The 21,132-nt window shown below is 41.7% G+C and overlaps 2 protein-coding genes and 1 pseudogene across 2 annotated transcripts; all 3 read right to left on the bottom strand.

The window, feature by feature from the left end:
- Positions 1-693: 693 nt before the first annotated feature.
- Positions 694-4,864, bottom strand: LOC117485860 (olfactory receptor 11H6-like). Its single transcript, XM_034134566.1, has 2 exons — positions 4,406-4,864; positions 694-1,065 (listed from the first exon to the last, which is right to left on the bottom strand). The coding sequence occupies exons 1-2, from the start codon at positions 4,862-4,864 to the stop codon at positions 694-696; spliced, it is 831 nt and encodes a 276-aa protein (XP_033990457.1).
- Positions 4,865-11,948: 7,084 nt separating this feature from the next.
- On the bottom strand, positions 11,949-12,871 carry LOC117485878 (annotated as a pseudogene).
- Positions 12,872-15,546: 2,675 nt separating this feature from the next.
- On the bottom strand, positions 15,547-16,548 carry LOC117485880 (olfactory receptor 6N1-like). Its single transcript, XM_034134582.1, has one exon. It carries the CDS (start codon positions 16,546-16,548, stop codon positions 15,547-15,549), a length of 1,002 nt encoding a protein of 333 aa, XP_033990473.1.
- Positions 16,549-21,132: the final 4,584 nt, after the last annotated feature.

A 21,132-nucleotide genomic window follows, 5' to 3' on the forward strand; every position in this document is an offset into this window, starting at 1 on the left:
TGTCTCCTTGTCGAGTCCATGTCTGTAAACATTAGTGATCTGTTCAGCAACCTAGAACCTAGAGATCTTGTGAGAATCCTAGTAGAACCTAGTGATCTTTTGTTTGTAGCTTTAAAAGTATTTTATAAATAAAAGATATTTTGAAGTCAACTGAATCGTGCATCTGAGTTCCTGTGAGCCCTTCGTGTCAGACGGTCTTCCTGGTTGAACTTACGCTGAGCTTCATATCTAGAAAAACTCAAACTGTTGAATTAAATGAGAGAATTGTGTCCTAATTGATGAATATATTATATTAAGTCATTTTTTATGGCAACTCTATATTATGTCCTTTGTTAATGTACAGTCTCAAATGCAAACTCATGAAAGTTCTAAATATGGAAATGAAAGTTTAATGTTTTAAATTGACATGTAGTGCAAACCATTTTGTTAACAAGGATCATCTGAAATAGGCATACATAAAAACAACTGTAGATGTACCATTAGCTTGGAGCAGATCATGTATTTAAGCAACAGTATGCCACACGCAAAGTTTATATTTCACAAATTTATTTACAAAAAAACCATATGACTGCATATTATAAGCCTATGCTTATTATCTAAGACAACGTTGATTTCATTTTAAAAGTAATAAAACCCAGAATTCTGTTACGAATTTTGGGGGGAGGATTCATAACATGGGGGTATGATGAGGAATTATATTGCAATAAAGTTTTGAAGCATTTGAGGCAAACCTTTTGCATCTTTGATTCGCATATTCAAAACATCAAAAAGGGTAGCCACAGCAAAAGTGATTAAGGAGATTAAATGTGGCACACATGTCTGCATGAATTTAGCTCTGTTTTCTTTAGAATGCACACATGTTTTGATGAGATACATGTAAGACCAGACGATAAATAAACCATGAAATACGTAAATGAGTATTGTAATGTATGCAACTATGTTGTTAACCAAAGTGTCAGCTGGGAAACACGCAAGTTTAACAATAATCCAATTCACACAGAATAGTCTGGCAATATGTGGGCTGCATAACTTTAATCTAGACGTTAGAACAATATTTATAGCCATTATGCTCTATCCTGCATCCCCCCTATCCTCAGACCCTCACTGGAGTTTATATTGCTGCCCAAACCTACATCTGGCAACCATAAATCGTCCCCCCCCCCCCTCTACTGTTGGATATACCCACCTACCTGCACCGGTTGCCCTGCATCCTGCCTCGCCGAAAGCGCTTTAGACGACTGGGAAAGCGTGGTGGTGCACTGGTCCATCAAAAAGCATACCTGACGGCTTCTTCTGGAACTTATCCACGCCTCGGATGTCATGGCCCTCCCGCTGCACGCCATGTGAGGGATCGATGGATTCGCCCTGTTTTTCCGGAGCTGCGGCCTCTGCTGGGCCCGCTGACAGCTCCTCCTGCCCGACTGACTGCTCCCGGCCCGCGCGGCGTTCAACACGCACATCTTCGTCAGCTGAGATGCACTACACCTTCGGCAAGCCCGGAGCGAAAACTTTGCATGGCTTTGCTAAATGCTAGGTCGATAGCAAACAAAACGTTCCTGCTAAACAACTTCTTCACCTCTCGTGAACTGGATTTTATGTTCCTGACGGAGACCTGGGTCCACGCTGGCGAGTATACACCGTTCTCTGAACTTCTTCCTCCTGACTGTACATTCTTCAGCTCCCCCGGAGCCACCGGCCATGGTGGGGGCATAGCATCAGTGTTTAGAGCTAGCCTCCAATGCCGATTGCTTCACCCTGTAACTAGCTATGCTAGCTTTGAGTTGCAGCTTTTTGAACTGAACCCGGCCTCGCCTATACTCTGCGCAGTCGTGTATCGTCCGCCAAAGTGCAATAAGGATTTCATAAATGACTTTTCTGACTTTCTGTCCGGGATCATGGTGAAATATGATCGTGTTTTGATCTCCGGAGACTTCAATGTCCATGTGTGTTGCGAGTCCAAACCTCTGGTTAGGGACTTTTTAAATCTCCTTGATTCTTTTGGTCTCGTTCAGTCCGTGGCTGGCCCAACACACGAAAAAGGACACACTTTGGACTTAGTAATATCGTTTGGACTGTCTGTATCTGTGGATGAAATATGTGCAGCAACGCGTATCTCAGACCATTTACCGGTTCTGTTTACAACCTCCATCCCTTCCGCAGGAGTCGAATCACGTGCCCCTGCACGTCGTCTGCGTTCGATTAACCCCTTGACTGCCTCACAGTTCTCTGATGTTTTTAATGCTTCTCCGATCTGTAAATTAGATGTGAACTGTGCTTTTAATGCTGATGAGCTTATCTCCATGTTTGACTCGACATGCACACTAATACTGGATTCTGTTGCTCCTTTTACGCTTAGACGCACCAAAGTTCTATCAGAGCCGTGGCTCAATGACTGTACTCGTGCTCTCAGACGCGCTTGCAGGCGTGCAGAGAGAAAATGGAAAAAGGATAAACTCCATGTCTCCCTAGAAATCCTTCGTGCTTGCCTTTCTGACTACCAGACGGCAGTCAAAGCAGCCAAAACAGAGCACATTTCTCTGTTAATCTCCAAAAACAGCCATAAACCTCAGGTTCTTTTTAATGTCCTCAACTCTATCATTAATCCCTGTGATGTTTCTTCTATTGTCCCATCGACTACTCTCTGTGATAAGTTTCTTACATTTTTTATTGAAAAAGTATCTGCTCTTAGGCTAGCCCACACTTGTGCTACCCCAGATCCTGCTCCTTTTCTGTGCCCTGCTGTCCTCGACCACTTTGAGCCTGTATCCCTCTCTTCTCTCTCGGATGTAGTCAAGCATCTGCGGCCGACAAACTGCACCTCAGACAGCATTCCCTCTCGCCTTCTCAGAGATGTTTTTGATTCAGTTGGAGCAAGTATTTTATTACTTTTAAACACCTCTCTTAGCTCAGGATGTGTCCCAGCTGCCTTCAAACATGCCGTGGTTAAGCCACTACTTAAAAAGAAAAATCTCGACCCCTCCATTCTCGCAAATTTTAGGCCCATCTCCCAGCTACCTTTTTTATCTAAAGCCCTGGAGCGAGTAGTCTACGCCCAGCTGCAGTCTTTTTTAACCATGCATGGAATCCATGAAAAGTTTGGCTTCAAACCCATGCACAGTACTGAAACAGCCCTTATAAGAGTTTTTAATGATCTGCTCCTAGCCGCCAACTCAGGTAGCCCAGCTGTCTTGGTGCTGTTAGACCTGACAGCTGCCTTTGACACTGTGGACCATAGCATCCTGTTGTCACGGCTTGAACAGTCAGCTGGCATCACAGGCTCTGCCCTTGCATGGTTCAGGTCCTACCTGACAGACCGTAGCTTCTCGGTACAGCTAGGTGCCTTCTCCTCTGCCAAAGCCCCTCTTACCTGTGGGGTTCCCCAAGGCTCGATTCTGGGCCCCATCCTTTTTCTACTGTACATACTGCCCCTAGGTTCAATTCTCACTAAACATAATATTCCCTTCCACTGCTACGCCGACGATGTACAGATATATCTGCCTCTCAAAGCAAATGTCAAACACTCACTACAGCAGTTGATGGACTGCTTAACAGAGATAAAATCCTGGCTGAGCAAAAACGTTCTCAACCTCAACGAGAGCAAGACTGAGGTCATCTTTTTTGGACCCCAACCTCCAGCCTCTCCGGTTGATATTCTGGGCTCTCTAAAAAAAAACATCCTCCCCTCGGTCATGAACCTTGGAGTGACCTTCACTAGCACTTTTAAATTCGACAAGCAGGTCACCCCCGTAGTCAAATCCTGATTTTTAAAATAAGACTATTGGCCAAAACCAAGTCGTATTTATCTTTTAGTGACTTAGAAAGGGTTATTAACGCCTTTGTAACCTCAAGACTGGACTATTGCAACGCTCTGTATGTGGGTATGGACCAGGCCTCAATTAAACGCCTGCAGCTAGTCCAAAACGCAGCTGCACGTTTGCTGACTGGCCACAAAAAGCGTGACCACATCACCCCAATTCTGGCCTCACTACAATGGCTTCCAGTTCGGTTCAGAATTGATTTTAAAATCCTTTTATTTGTTTTCAAAGCACTAAATGGGCTGGCTCCGGCCTATATAGCCGAACTCCTCCAGCGCTACACCCCAGCCAGAGCTTTAAGGTCTAGGCTGTGGAACACTCTGCCCCTCCATGTGAGGTCGGCCCAGACCCTAGGGGTTTTTAAATCTACAATAAAAACACACTTCTTCTCTCTGGCCTTCTAGTTAGAGCGGAGCACGACTCCTGACTTTTCCTTGTGTTTTTTTTAATTTTTTTATATATATCTGTTGTAATTTATTGTCTTTTATTGTGATTTAATGTGTTTTTATTACATGTACAGCACTTTGGCTCGACCAAAAATCGCTTTTAAATGTGCTTTATAAATAAATCTTGATTTGATTTGATTTGATGCAGAAAGGTGTTAACCAGGAAAAGCAGACTAACAGTACAACTCTTTGCTTTGACATTATAGAGTTGTACTGCAGGGGTCGACATATAGCCACATATCTGTTGTATGCCTTGACTGCAATAATGGACAGATCACTGCAGGCAAATGAGTACATGACCAGAGCCTGAATAAGGCATCCAGAATAAGAGATACCATGAACAGGAGAAAGCAGATCCCAGAGAAACTTTGGGTAGAAACCTGCTGTCCCATAAAGTCCATTCATGCAAAATGTGCACAGTAGAATATACATTGGTTCATGCAGGTTTTTGTCCAAGATCACAGTCACTATAAAGGCAACATTGACCAGCACAATGAAACTGTAACACAGTAATGTGAGAGCAAAGATATGAGCTTGATGATTCCTTGTCTCGTTAAAACCTGAAAGAACAAACAATGTTAGGAGAGAGACATTATCCATCATTGTTAGTAAATGTTGTTTCTTTCCTTGTGTTGTGTACCCCCATCTTTGACAAAGTGTCTGATCCCTTATCTCACAGTTATTAACATGTTGCCCGACTACAGCAGCAAATGAAATGGGAATTCAAATCAGCCAATCAACGATCTGAAAGAGTTTATACTGTACAACCATGATGATGCAGAAAATACAAAGAACCTAAGGGAATTATTCAAATGGAGAAACATTTTTTTTTTTTGGCATCCAAAAAAGACAGAAAACGACATGAATATTTATTTATTTTTAACAAAACGAGTTCTGTTTGTTTTGATATTCCCAAACAACTTTCTAAATTTGGTTGCTAACACCATGAACAATTACCACAAGAATTACGAAAGAGAAAGAAGGTAAATATTGATCACTTTAGATCACTGAACATAAGCTGATGTTAGCCCACTGGCTGAAAATAGCCACTTTTACAGCATCGATTATTATGGTGTCTATTTAAAATATGTAAATGATTTTATTCAGTATTGTTTTACGGAGAGGAAATGCACATTTTTCGTTTGGGTACACCTTTTCAAATACGGGTTGCAATTTCTAATTGTAAGCTGGGCCACTCTTGCCAGCTACTTGTAGCCCCTGGCCTGGTCTAAACATCCCACAATCAAAATACCCACTATCAAAAACACTGCTGAAGTAATGTTGCAACATGTGTTTAGGCAGCATGGTCTTCCTAGTGCGTGATCTGATGTCGTCCACAATTCACCTTTGACCTTTGGTCCAAGTTTTACAGTTTGCTGGGGGCCACTATAAGCATGTCATCTTGGTTCCACACACAATCCAATGGTCAAGCAGAGCATATAAACCAAGAGATGGTACAACACTGCTATACCTCCTGCATAGCAAGCTATGGCCCAATGCTCGTATGCCACCAGCAACCCTTCCTTCCTGTCTATCCAACTCTTGTAGAACAATTATTACCACTATATCGTTTCCAGTTCTGCCTCTGGTCTCTCACCTTTCCAATTCTTCCAGCCACAGCTCTTCCCTGAGCAGGAACGTGAGGCCAGGCATTTGTTGGTCAATCTTGAGGCACTTGGATGAAGGCCTACACACTTTGTGTGTTTGTTTACAAGGAATTGTCCCTACAGTTCAGACTAAAGGTTGGACCCCTGTTTTGTGGGTCCATCTCTTCTTTAAATGAGACATCAATCCTGATGCTGTCCTTCTTCGTTTGACGCCTTATATAAGGCTTTACCCAACCTTCCATTTCTCATCAAGCCCATTAAAGAGAGTCAGCTACTGTCCTCCTCAAGACCCCCACTCTCCCGCCGGCCCCAGGGCACATGCTTGCACGGTCAGTCGCCTCATCATATCCTGGCCACGGGGAAGCAGACTGCAGTACCTGGTGGACTAAGAGGGGTTAAGGTCCAAAAGAGCAACGATACATCCTGGACCCATTTCTCATCAATTATTTTTACAACCCAACAGGGTGAGACACCAAAAGAAGGGGATTTCAGATTGCAAATTCCACCCACTTTGAGTTTCTTTCTTCTGGTTTTGCCAATTGGTCATTAACACTCCTGTTGTTTCAAAACCTGCCTTCTTTCAATGAACTGATTCCCTCACCTAGTTTCCCTGCCTTTCTAGATGAGTACTTTTTATATGCTGTAATACATCAGACAAAGCCATCAACATAGATCACGGTAGCCACCTTGGCAATCATTTCCTTTGTTAGTTCAATAGGTAACTGTGCTTCTAAAGGGTAATATACTGGTACCTGCTGTAAAAAATAATATTTTTGGGGGATTTTAAATTAACACAATTTGTATTTTATTCAGTTTTTTTATACCAAAATACAAGAACACAAACAGTCAAGTGGCCACAGAGGTGATTCTTTCAATTAAAAGAGCAAATTATCTTTGATCAAATATTTGATGTGCACAAGCATGCTTAACAGTAGAAATAATTGTACAACTGATCATGACTTGGCTAAGTGTGAATAAAGGGAGTTTGGAGGTGTGCAAAAAAAAACAAGCAAAACACTGACAAAAAGATGGCCAGGCAATGCATATTTAAAGGAGAGGTGTCATGCTTTTCCGGTTATTACCCGTCCCCTTGTGTGTTATGAAGGTTTTTTTGCATGTAAACGGTGTGCAGAGTCAAAACCCTCAAAGTACACCCTGTAGCGAGTAAAACTCTAACACAGAAAAGACCTCCCCAAAACGCCTCGTTGGAGATACGTCATTGTCCATTTGATTCTTCCGGGTACGGCATGATGATGTGATGACGTTACGTCCGCGGAGCCGTTACGTTAAGCCCCCGCTGATTGGTCCAAATTGACCAATCCACGGACTTCCTCACACACAGGCAGCTCTGCTGATTTCTCCTCCCTGGCTGCAGGCTGATAACAGACAGTTAACAGACAGAAAGGTGAGGCTGAACTTACAATGGGGTTTAATGGAGACATGTTGAAAGTTTTTGTCACTTCATGCCCTCGAGGCATTTTGTTGTTTGTCATAAAAAAATTATGTCTCAGGAATGTAGGGTTTGGGAATTAAATCTGTACTCCACTCTAGCTGTGACATCAAGCACTCTAAAATCTGAAGAAGTTCTCTTTACCAAGGTCTGAACAATGTTTAATATCTCTAAAAGTAAGAATCAGATTTAAAAGTTGTGTTACACGAATAATGTCAGAGAGATGTGTAACATTTTAAAGTTGGAATGGAGCAGTTAGCAGTTGAAGAAGGAGCAGTTAGCAGTTGAAGAAGGAGCAGTTAGCAGTTGAAGTTGCATGAAGATTGTTGAAGTCTGAAGAGTTTCTCCATTGACTTCCATGTTAAAAATGTGATGAATTATGGGATGTATCTCTGGAATTATGAAAGTTATGAATGATAAAAGTAATAGCCATCGATTCCCAACCGAGCTGAACGTTTTGATGTTTGAAAGGAGTTTCTGCAATGTTCAATGTGGGGGAAGAAGAGGCGCAAAATAACCCGGCGGAATAATAAAGAATTTTGTGCGTAGCATAACAGATAGTTGGAATGCTGTGTCAGCATTCCAACTAAATAAACGACCCTCTTTTAACGTTTGCAATCAACGGGAGCACTAGAGGTCGAAAACTTTAAAACGTGATTATAGGTCGTATTAAGCGCTTGAACAAACGACCTATTTGGTCGTAATAAGGGCTTGAACAATCTACCTATTTGGTTATATGATTTGGAGGACTTGTTGATTTCTTAACAAGAGAACATAATCGAGGGGTGATCAACAACATTTCCGTGTTTATTTATTTCTCCAAGTTATGTTTTTGTGTGCACTGAGGAGTCTCAAACAGGCGTTTGTTTAAAGGGGACCTATCATGCAAAATGCACTTTTGTACGTCTTTTATACATGAATATGTGTCCCCGGTGTTCCAGGGAACTCACCAAGTGTCAGAAAACACAACCCTCTCTATTTTCCTCCATACCCAAATCTCTAAAAAAGGGGCTGCAACGGATCTGATAAAAACTGATCCAGATTTGAACACTTTACTGACGTCAGTAAAGTGGCGCTACGGCTATTGGGCCAACTCTCCACCTATCAGGGGAATGTGGGGTTGGGCCACGGCCGGCCATTGCCGCTCGAAAGCGCTGGAGACGCTGTCGTACATAAAACCCTTCTGTTTATTCTCCGCTGTGGCTTTTTTTCTCCCTCCCCGAGGCAAGCGTTTGCTCCCGCTGCTTTAATTCAATGCAATCCCTCCCCGTCGAGGCAAGCACTGTAATTCTCTCCGGTTAGTCCACCAGCAGATGACAAACACCCACCTCTCCGCCTCTTCCAAGGAACGAGCGGACCGTGCGGCAGAGTTTCAGTTTCAGTTTCTTTCGCCGGTCAAGATGTCCGTTAAAGTTTAAATCTTCCGGACAAAATTAGAAAAGTGCCGGTCAAAGGTCTTCTTCGTTATTTATTGAGCTTTAATACAAATGAATAACGACTCTATAGGCCTATAATAATATAATAAAACACGGAGGACGGCGATCTTTTTTTCTCCCCCTCTTGACTTGATCAGAGCACGGCTCCCCTCTCCTGCAGGGGGGCGTGGTCAGCTGCAACTCACAGAATCAGCCCCGTAGACAGCAAACAGCACATAGAGCGAAATGAGGCATGGCTAAAATGCATGATCTGTTTGGTATTTTGAAAACAGAAACGTATAAATATACCTTATATAGGTATGGCCCTACAATATATCATTTAAATATAGCATGATAGGTGTCCTTTAATCATTTTAAAATTGGCTTTAATCAATTTTTGAAAATGAATTCTTCATATATGATACATGAGAGGTAACATTTTATTTATGATATTATTTCCACATATTTCTCTCCATTCTTCCTTCTGCCAACGGTGTCGCAGTTTCTCGTCTCCCGTTTTTGTGCGTACCGCGTACGGATGGGTCAGAGTTTGCTTGGAGGACCGCATATTTTCCCGTCAAGTTTGTTTTTTATAAATCGCAAACATTGCGTAGAAACTGGCGTACGCCATCTTTTGAGCGTACGCACCATTTATAAATGAAGCCCCAGATCCTGCACTGGCTCCCCGTCCGACAACAAATACATTTCAAAATCCTCCTCCTAACCCACAAAGCCCCTCAACAACCAGGCCCCCTCCCCGCAGCTTTTGCTCATCAGAAGCCAACCTCCACCTGGAGTGACAGAGCATTCTCCATTGCTGCTCCCACCCTCTGGAACTCACTCCCACAACAAATCAGAGGCTGTACTGACCTTCCCACCTTCAAAACACTGACCAAACCCCCCTTTTTAGACTAGCTTTTAATGTGTGATTGATGACATGTCCTTGTGACAAATGTGGTTTTATTGCTCTATTTTAATTAGACTTTTTTATCTTATCTTGTTTTTTTTTACCTCCTGTAAAGCGTCATTGAGCACTTGATAAAGCGCTTGATAAATAAAATGTATTATTAATAATTAATTTGCTCTCATGTTGAGTCAGAACCTGCTTCTTTCCCTCATCAGCCCTTGCATATTTACTAGTTCACTTTGGTAGGACACCCTCCATGCCACTATGGGTCTCTTTCAGGTTTTTGGCTCTTTGTGTGACCTCCAATTCAGCCAGGTCTGATGATCCACAGCTGAGCGGCTTGGATAAAAAGCCCAACACCATCCCACACTGGAGCTCACTTTTCTTTTGGACACAGCTGCTACTTAGTTTGATGCATATTTTCACACCCTTACATGTAAATATAACTGATAACTGACGTTCACGTTCAATTGTTACTTGTTGTAAATAAATATGTTCTTGTTACACGTAAACTTGTCTTGTCTCCCATCTTTGCTGCAGCCTTTGCGCCAGGCATGTGGGGTCTCGTCCGGATTTATTTGACGTGGTTTGCATTTATTTATATTAGTGTTTTAGTGCAGCAAGCTTTGTGGATTTTAATTTGTTGGATGAACCGGAGTTGATCCGGAAAACAAGCGCCCAGATGTTACAGCCTGGCTTAACAGCTAACACGGTTGAGACAAGACAAAATGACATGTAACAATAAAACATATTTATTTACAACATAATATCTAACTATTTAACATCCCCAAGGTAACCTATTTCTCTTTATTTGTTATGTTAGCATCACAATGATACTTATTTACTTAAGTAGGATAATGACGTTTCTGTTTTTTTCAATTTATTTTATACCTCAATACAAGAAAACAGTCGAATGGCCACAGAGTGGATTCTCTTATTTAAAAGACCAAAGTGTTTCAACAATATAAATCATTGTACAACTGACTAGACTCAGCGAAATGTGGATATTTCGGGATTTGAAGTTTTCAGCTAATTTTTCAAGGCATACAGTACCAAGCTAACATTTTCCAAATGTGCAAAACATCCAGTAAAACACAGCCACAAGCTGGTCAAGCAGTGCATTTAGAAACACAAGTATTAACATCCATACATCTCAAACTCCAACCATTAAAGAGAGATTTAAGGTTATAATGTATGAGAAGAAACTGTACTAACAAAACGTTGTGAAAGATTTGAGCTAACGTTTTTTAACCAAACCACATTACTTCAACAACTTTTGTCTTAAGGACAGTGTAACAAGGGACCATTTGTCATGAATTACATTATATAGGTGAAAAGTGCAGTGCATGAAAACAGTTCATTTGAGATATGCACACAACTAAACTGTACGATGACCAGCGGCTAAAACTAAAAACAAACACTATGCAAAGTTTATAGTTTATAAAGCAATTGTGCATTTTTACATTTCAAAAACGAGATAAAAATAATTTAATTCAAAATAAAATACAACCAGAATTCTGTTTGGAATTATGTTTTCATCCGTGCATGTATAGTCTCAAATCAAGTTACTGAAAATGAGGAGAAAAAAAAGAGACAATTTTAGTTTAATGTAAACATTCATTTTATTCCTTACTGCAATGAGGCAAACAGACAAGGAAGCATGCACAATTAATAAGTGTAAATATACATTAAGCAAATTGTTTGGTATACATAGAGTATTTAACCCTTGTATGGTGTTCGGGTCTGTGGGACCCGTTTTCATTATTTAGCTAAAGAAAAATGAAATGATAAATTATTTTTTCAAACCCACACTCAATGGCCTTGGCTCATTTTCTGTGAAGAACATATATCAGAACACATTTTCAATGACCACCCACTGTACCCTACCCCCCCCCCCCCCACCCCTACACATTTACATTACATAATTGGGACAAATGTAAAAGGGCAAATATTAACCATATATGCTGTTTATATTGCTTGTAATTGGGATGAAGTAAACATCTGTTGAGTATTTTAACATGAAATAGTTTGGTTGTGTTGAATTGAAGCCCAAAAAGGCAGCGGGTCCACCAGACCCACGAACACTGGCTGAGTAACACAAATATGAACACCACACAAGGGTTAAGATGTACATACAAATACAATAAACTGTACATGTACTGCAATGTTAAGGTAAAAGCAGATCATCTACATTTGCAAAAAATACATTGCATGCAAAACCTACGATTCAAATATAGTCTACAAAAAGAAAAATATATAGGTTCATTATTATAGGACTTGTTATTTTCTCAGCCTTGCAAGACAAACGTCATTTAACTTTAAAAGTAATAGCACCAATAACTCTTTTTCTAATTTTAGTCAATTTAAAACCATAAATGAGAGGATTTACGATTGGAGGTATGAGAAGAAATTCTATTGCAATAACGTTTTGAAAGGTTCGAGGTAAATCCTTGGAACCATATCGTATATTCATAATGTCTAAAAGGATAGCCACAAGAAAAGTGATTAAGGAGATTAAATGTGGCACACATGTCTGCATGAACTTAGCTCTGTTTTCTTTAGAATGCACACATGTTTTGATGAGATACATGTAAGACCAGAGGATAAATAAACCATGAAATACGTAAATGAGTATTGTAATGTATGCAACTATGTTGTTAACCAAAGTGTCAGCTGGGAAAGTTTAACAATAATCCAATTCACACAGAACAGTCTGGCAATATGTGTGCTGCATAACTTTAATCTAGACGTTAGAATAATATTTATGCCGATAATGCAGAAAGGTGATAAGCAGGAAAAGCAGACTAACAGAAAGACTCTTTGCTTTGACATTATAGAGTTGTACTGCAGGGGTCGACATATAGCCACATATCTGTCGTATGCCATGACTGCAAGAATGGACAAATCACTGCAGGCAAATGAGTACATGACCAGAGCCTGAATAAGGCATCCAGAATAAGAGATAACATGAACAGGAGAAAGCAGATCCCAGAGAAACTTGGGGTAGAAACCTGTTGTCCCATAAAGTCCATTCATGCAAAATGTGCACAGTAGAATATACATTGGTTCATGCAGGTTTTTGTCCAAGATGACAGTCACAATCAGAGAAACATTTACCAGCACAATAAAACAGTAACACAGTAAAGTGAGAGCAAAGATATAAGCTTGGTAGTTTTCTGTTTCATTAAAACCTGAAAGAACAAACATAGTTATGAGAGAGATATTATCCATCAGAAAATGTTGTTGAACAAATGTTATAACAGAAAACGTATCAGTCATGGTTAAATAATGTTGTTCCTTCCCCTGTGTTGTCTACCCCCATCCTTAGAGAGAGAAAAGAGCCACCTGATGGTACTTTGTCTCATTTAAACTTCCTTAGAAAACATAATTTGTTGACCTGCTCAGTGCACCTCCATCAGTAACAAGTGTTCCCTCCTCTCACAGTTATTAATAATTAGTCTGACTACAACTTCACATGAGCTGGGAATTCAAACCAGCCAATCAACGATCTGAATGAGCTTTCCTGTCTTTCTGCTTGCTGAATGAGCAATGCCAAAAAAAAGAATGAAAAAAAAAGAAACAAATCCCGCAGCTGAAAACTGAGCTTGGGACGCTTCACGCACGTAACATAGAGATGCATTGTGGGACGTGTAGATTTGGACCCCGTACTTTTTAATATAATTTATGATAATGAAAATGATGACGGGCATCAAATGAGGTGGCGCTAGCCTCAAGTTTGACACCTGTGACCTAGATCCTGCAGTGTACCCCAACATCCTTTTGATTTTTGTCGGTGAATATGAAGGAAAAGTTTATTATTTTAATGCTAAATACATTTTATGGGCTTTTTCCCTGTCCCCATCAGTTTGCAATATTGACACACAGCTCCAGTCTCATACCGTTGCTAACCATAAACTGTGTATGTTGCTAACAAGCAGTGGTGAACAAATTACTCAGATCTTGTACTTGAGTAAAAGTAAAAGTACCAGAGTGCAGGAATACTCTGTTTCAAGTAAAAGTCCTGCAGTCAAAATGTTCCTCAAGTAAACTTAGAAAAGTATTGCCTTCCAAACATATTTAAAGTACCAAAAGTAAAAGTCGTCATTATGCGGATCAATTTCAGAATAATATATATTATATGTTTTTATTATAATTATTGATCATTAAAGTGTTCTCAAAGCTGGTAAAGGTGCAGCTAGTTTTAATAACGTTGTATAAAGCAGGGTTGCTTGTGAATTTACTCAGGTGTAACTAAAATCTGATTTAAGAGTTGATTATATTTCACATTATTAAACCAAAGTTGCAAAGTAACTAAAGGTATTACATAAATGTAGTGGAGTAAAAGTACAAAGTAGCAACAAATAGAAATACTCAAGTAAAGTTAAAGTAGCTAAACATTTTACTTAAGTACAGTACTTGAGTAAATGTACTTAGTTACTTTGCACCACTGCTAACAAGCACATTTTCCATAAATGGAAAGTGAATACGTGCTGTAGATTTAGCCCCCTTAAACCTCCATTCTGTAACACAGGGGTGTCAAACTCAAGGCCTGTGGGCCAAATCCGGCCCCCGACTTCATTTTATTTTGCCCGCAAAAGCTATGCAAAAAATATTATACGGTTTCATGCCACTTTACAGAAGCACGATGTCCATAAACTACATGTCCCACAATGCATATCATTTTGTGACATGCGCACTGAAGAGACGTGCAATTATTTGCAATTATTTGCCCCAGATTTCTGCTCTCAGACGTAGTTAATTATGAAATTATTACCCAATCCGATAATAATCCAATGCAGAGGCAATAATGTAATTTTAAAAACTATTGTATATATATATATGTATATTTATATAGTATTAAAGTGACAACCGGCCCTTTGAGTGCAACCTTAATGCTGATGTGGCCCGCGATTCAATTGTGTTTGACACCCCTGCTGTAACACCTCTGTGTTGCCTGCATAACACAGAAAACATTTTTATTTTTCAAATCTAATTCCAATTATTGTCTCCTAATAAATAGGACATGTAATATTTGGGTAATCAGTGTTACTGTACTTGTTTTACTGGGATTAAATTAAGGTATGAACTGTATATTTGAAATTGTGTAAGTGATTTTCTTATAAATGATATTAAACAACGCATTTAATGGTTGACTTTTACCACAACAAGTTTTCTAAGCATTGGTTATAGTTTTTTCATCTGTGAACCTAAGATTCTTAAAAATTATTGTTAGAGTCAAATTATTTAAATGATTAAGAACACTGATGCATATAAAATATAAGGTGGAATGAAAAACATTAATATGCAAGTAACTCGATTTTACATTTGATGTTTTAGTATATCTCCTGCTCTTTCATCTTTAGAGATTCATTTTTATTTTGAAAAGTATGCTTACTAAGATGAAGTAATACCCAGCTTATATGATTTACATTACAAACAAAACAACTGCAGATCCTTTTGTTTCATGTAGTTTATTGGATAATATGACATTTTACAGAAGGAAAAGCTCATACACATTACAGTAAATATTATATCAGTTAGTAACATTAATAATCATTCAACAGATAAATGTTTTCCTTAACAACAGATCTTTAAAAATAACATTTACAAATCAATTGTAACATGAACCATCCAGTCATCATGGCAAGAGTGATTGCTGAATAATAATTATAATAAGAATGTGTTATAAACAAAGAATTTAAAGGGGATACATACATCATGTGAGAGGAATAAAAGGTCATTTCTGTGTCAACATGCAGTAGCAGTCCTGTTATACTACATCAACAATAATCTACCTTGTCAACTAACAATTTGTAACATACACATTTCACAAATAAATGTAGACTCAAAAACATTTCATTTTTAAATCAAAACAATGCATTCATTTATTTTCAATGTATTATATCTCAGTTTGACTGCTTGCCTCTGATATGAAAAGTCATGACATGACACTTTGCATCTCTCTTTTTAAAACAAATTAACTTCAAGATTTTGTTGCGAACCTTGGTCAGATGGAAACCATATATAAATGGATTCACAAATGGAGGAATAAGCAGAAATTGTATTGCCATGAAATTATAGAAGTTTTGAGAGAACTCAACTTTCCCAAATCTCATGTACATTACATCTAAAAGCACAGCTGTGGTAAAAATGATTAGAGAGATTAAATGTGGCAAGCATGTCTGTATAAACTTCCCCCATTTTCTGGAGGATACGCACGTTCTTATCAAATACATGTAAGACCAAACAATAAACACGAAATGTGCAAAATAGAATACAATGTTAAAATATGCGATTGCAGAATTTGCTTTAGGAGGCGAGCAAGCAAGAGTAACTATCATCCAGTTGACACAATAGATCCTTTTTATGTGTGATCCACATAAACGAATTCCTAATAAGGATGCTGAGTTCATGAACATAAGGAAAAGAGGAAAAAACCAAGATAAAACAACAAAGAGTGAGACTCTCTGTCTGGTCATAACTGAATGGTAAACTAGCGGTCGACATATTGCCACATATCTGTCATATGCCATCAAAGCTAAGATAGAAAAATCACAGCAAGATGAGGAGTGTATCACATAACCTTGAAGCATGCAACCAGCATAGGAAATGACATGAGATGACAGAAGATCCAGAAGAAACTTTGGGTAAAACCCAACAGTTCCATACAGAGCACTAATGCAGAGATTACACACAAATATATACATAGGCTCATGGAGGTTTTTATCCATAATAATAGCAACAATAAGAGCAACATTTCCAAAAATGATCATAAGATACCACAGTAAAGTCAAGCAGAAGAGGGTCATTCTTTCTTCAAATGTAAAATATAAACCTGAAAGAGTAAACACTGTGGCAGAAGAAACATTTTCAAACATCTTCAATTTGTCTTGATTTCTCAAACCCATTTCACCACATACATTTAGAATTAAATTCAAACGACACAGTTACCAGTAGTTTGCAGAGAGCTGAGTATCCAAGGCTGTGTGGCCAAAAGAAGTGACAGTTAAATGTGGCGGCACCAAACGATTTATCTGTTTTGTTAAAACAAAAACAGCCTTGAGAATGCAACCGGCCAATCACTGGGCTGTTGAGGCGACCAAAGGTGGGACCAAATATGCAAATATATTACTGTGGACTTTTGGCTAAAATAAATAATAACTAAAAAAGAAAAACAATGTGGTTCTGTGAATTACTGAATACCTATTTATTTCATCCTTCACACAAACTAAAGGTTACCTGTAATGAAGGTCAATCAGTCTCCTTGGAAATATGTTTTAAAGGTTTTGAATGAAATTTGATGACAACAGGGTAATGTTTTCAATTAACATAATGAGCTTATTCTGTTAGCAATCTATACGGCAAGTTGCAAAAATATTGAGACTGAAGTGATATTGAATGTTTCACTAAAAGATTTTAGGCCATCGCACAATCTGCAGAGGACAGAGGGGTTGAATGGATTGCATGGATTAGAAGACTGTTGCCCCTTTCCCACCAACGCGGTTCCCGTTCTAGCTCCGTGCTAGCGCTCTTCTGGTTCGGAACCGTTTTTTATTTTCAGCCCCCGTTTTGTTCACACGGCCCAGTTATACTTTTCTCCAGAGTACCGCGGTTCATTGTTTATTAATGTGTTTCAGCGGCATTTACCGACCGCTGCAGTGCTGCTCTTCCACTGGAGTTTAGTCTCCCGTTAACTCACGGCAGCGGCCGCTGTAAAGTATTCACTGTCTGACTGTCACACAAGCAGCTGATAAATATCCCCCATCCCCAATTCCCCTCAAGTGAATGTGTGTCAGTATGAATTGACGCCGTTTGGCATCACAATGCCGTTATGAAAGTTTCTCTGGTATAAAATGGGTGATGTAAGCATAGCAACCGAAGCTAAACTGACTATCTTGACTACTTGTTGCTATCCTATTGTGGCATAAGCCGTTTTCTACAGGCACATTTTACCGGCGTATTTTTCATTATGATTCTACTTGTGATAGTTGGACATGAGTCATGACAACCTGTGCAGCCCATGTATTGTTTCAATCCGATAGCTGCTATAATACAAAACAAAACGTCTGCCTGCTCTCCACAATGAACAATGACAACGAACGGATGGTCAAAGTAAGGTACTGTGACATCCCTGTGGTTGTCCACCAGGTGGTGCTGTTGTAACCTGTGTGTTTCCTTGTAATCAGCAGTGATGAGACCCACCTGTGGCACTTGGTTCCAGTATTTAAGAGGGCTGCAGAACAGGCTCTCGCTCTCTCTCAGCTGCCCTGCTCGGTGCACCAGGACACCGCTCCTGTGTTTGTTTTATTGTTGGTTGTAACCACTGTGTTGGTAAATAAATACTTGTTTTGGGCAACTCCTGTGTGGAACTGTTGTCCTTATGTTGCAAGCAGAGCCAGCTTGTAACAGTACAAATAAACAGAATCACACTAAGCCTGGTTAGTGTTGCCTGACTTTATAAAGTGTGTTTGCGTTCTAGTCACTTTGCTCAGCGCTACTGCTTGTTACAACTTTTATTTGCCGTACTCGCCATAAACTGTTATTGCTCAGGTTGATCCCGCCCCTGCCCCCGCCTCCGACGTAAGCGTGACGTATGCGGTTCTTGCTTCTTGACCGAATTTTTTTTGGAGCTTGGTAAGAACCAGTCTTCGGGGAAAAGAGTCAGCTCCGCTACGGTGTGAACAGGAAAAACCGGTGCTTATCAGGCTCTAGCTCCGAACCGGCCCTGGAACCGCGTTGGTGTGAAAGGGGCATGTGAGCACCTCCGCTCGCACACAGTTTAAAAAGGATGGAAGCAGAAGGATCGAAATTGAATAGTGGCCTGTACTACGTAGCAGGATTTGCGGTTAGCGAGGTAACTTCAGGCAGGGCTGCCCCTGGCCAACAAAATTGTGTGATGAGGCCCCCCGAGTCGTCACTCATGTAAAACAAAAATGCTAGTGGAGCACGCTCGTGAACTGTTAGCGCGCTCCGCCATAATGCAGCCCTTACCACTACGGTAAACTGCATTAATTGGAGTCTTTGGTCTAGGCGTAGTGTGTTCTCTGACAGTAATACGCCGGCCATAATGTCCCTGTACCCGCATAGCACTTTGATAGCACTCCCTGCGGTTTATCACTCTCATCTGCGCATGCCCACTAGCCACTTCCTTTACAGGAGCTACAGCTGGGGCGGCGAGTGGGGAATTTGTACAGTCAACATTACGTGTAAGTGTAGCATTGTGGAAACAAAGGACACTTAGACTTGGATACAGATCAACTTTCTTTTTATTCAAAAAATACTTTGTTGCGACCTGTGCATTAAACAGGGAGGAGGCGGGATTCGCCCTCCCGTCCTGGGCGGAGAGATTCTCTCCCCCCGCCGGGACGCTTCCTCCCCTCGCCAGTCAGCTCCGGGAAGACGGAGCACCCCATCCGGCCGCTCTCTGCTGCTGAGGAGGCTGCCGAGGTCGGGCAGCCCGTCGGGCAGCCGGTTCCACGGGATGGGCCGTAGAGGTGGAGGGCGCCGCGGCCACGGGAGCCACGGGAGCCCCGTGCCGGCGCCTCTCCCTCCGTTTCGCCGCCGCGCTGTGCTCCCTCGCCTGTAGGGAAACCCGTGGAGGAGCGCGCTGCGGGGCCTGAGGAGGGGCCAGCGGTAGCATACGGCTAAGCTGGACTCTCTCCTCCTCTAGGCGGCTGAAGCGCTGGGTGACCCAAAGAGCCCCTCCGTGGACACGGGGGCTCCAAGAAGATCCTCTTGGTCCTTCTTGGATAGGGCAGTGAGTCCTAGCCAGACATGACGAGACGCCACTGTGGCCAAGGACATCACCCGCCCTGCTGCGGGAGGGCGGGGCGCGTCTGCCTGAGGGGTGATCAGGGAGATGCCCAACACGCCAAGATTATTGGTCGCAGCCGCCATCTGTGTACCGAGCCTGAATATCTTATCAAGATACTCCAAGGTGTCTCGGTCCCGGGGCAGCGGAGGCAGAGGTCTTTTACCCTCCGCCCAACCAGCCGCCCGCGGAAGCAGATGGGCCGCCAGGCTCTCATCGAGGGGGGGCACACCGGGACACGCCGTGTCCGAGCGGCCCTGCACCCTGATGATGCCCGCAATGGCGGCTACTGGGGCCTTCGTTTTCAATGGCTGCTGCCATGTCGCCTCCACACATTGCCAGATGTCTGGCAACGGGGGCGAGACGAAGGCCGGCTGCGCCGGCTGCACCGGGCCGTAACACCCCTGTCTCAGGCGGCTTACAGGCCTCGGCGGGGGGAGCGGTAGGCCTACGCGCTCCGCCGCCAGGGTCATCACCGCTGGAAAGTCCAGCCGCGCAGACCTGAGAGTCGGACCACCGGACAATGAGGCGTCCTCGTCGTCCTCCTCCTCCGGGACCGGGGCCATCTGGCCCCACGGAAGGGAGAACCGGAATGGCACTTCCTCGTCTCCCGGCTTGCCCATCTCGACCACGTCGAGGTCCTGATCCTCTTGCTCCTCCTGTGGGCCGTGCTTTGCCAGAAAGTGATCCCCGCGATGCTGGCGGTTTACTGAGGGATCATCTGACATGCTTTACAGGCCGGTGACGGGTCCAGCCCGCTCGCGGTACAGGCCGTAACACATACATTCTCCTTTTACATACATATATTTTCACTCTTACACACATACATTCTCCTTTTACATTCAAACCCCTACCCCTGGGCCGTCAGGCTGCTTAACCTGTTAAGCCCGAGAGACCCCGGTACCGGGGCACTGCCGCAACATCTTGCAGGAAACAGTGTCTGAGGGCATGTTCATTTAATAAAACTATGAATGTTTTATATCCATGTAACGGGAAGAAACTCATCCAACTGATAATTTTTTTTTTTTTTTTAAAAGAAGACCCACAATGCTAAGACTGAGCCTCTGAATTAGTAACGAGCGAAAAATGCTAACACCTTACTGCACCGAAAATCACTCACAAAACCTTATTATTTATCTTTTCACCACATCCAACACATCGATTCACATCGTGAGATGACACAGAATCTATTGACACCAACATTACCACTGAATTATACGTATTTGCGACGTTATAAGCTAAAACGGACATCAAAACAGGTGACGCTAGGTAGCTAAATATGCTAACATTTTTACCTTGGCTCTGTAGTCTCTCCAAAGTGGTCTTCAATGCCATTAAAACGATAAAAACGCTGCTGAAGTTAATCCATAGGTTAATCTAATGTGTCTGTGTCCCTTTGAAATGATCTCTGATAATCCATAAGCATTAAAACTGCTTTTCTGTTTCCAGATGTCAAAGCTAGAGATAGGTCCACTCTGATGCAAAATGATATGCGTGCAGCCCCCACCTTTTCTCTTCACAACGTGTGTGTGGGGGACTCCCCCTTCGATTCTATTGGCTCTAACGGTCAGAAAGAGGTGTCAACCATCAAAATCGAGCAAGGGGGGCCAGAGATATGGAAAATCCACCCAAATGACCCCAGAAGTGGTTTCTTTTTGCTAAATCTCTCTAAAAAGGTCAG

Source organism: Trematomus bernacchii, unplaced genomic scaffold, assembly GCF_902827165.1.
Source record: "Trematomus bernacchii unplaced genomic scaffold, fTreBer1.1, whole genome shotgun sequence".
Taxonomy (NCBI): domain Eukaryota; kingdom Metazoa; phylum Chordata; class Actinopteri; order Perciformes; family Nototheniidae; genus Trematomus; species Trematomus bernacchii.

What these genes read in the sequence shown, in the direction of transcription:
- LOC117485860 (XM_034134566.1), bottom strand. Translation starts at nt 4,864, where the DNA reads ATGATGGATAATGTCTCTCTCCTAACATTGTTTGTTCTTTCAGGTTTT. An exon ending in CCTGGTTAACACCTTTCTGC is followed by an intron (nt 1,066 to 4,405) that starts ATCAAATCAAAT and finishes GGATAGAGCATA; the next exon opens with ATGGCTATAAATATTGTTCT.
- LOC117485880 (XM_034134582.1), bottom strand. Translation starts at nt 16,548, where the DNA reads ATGGGTTTGAGAAATCAAGACAAATTGAAGATGTTTGAAAATGTTTCT.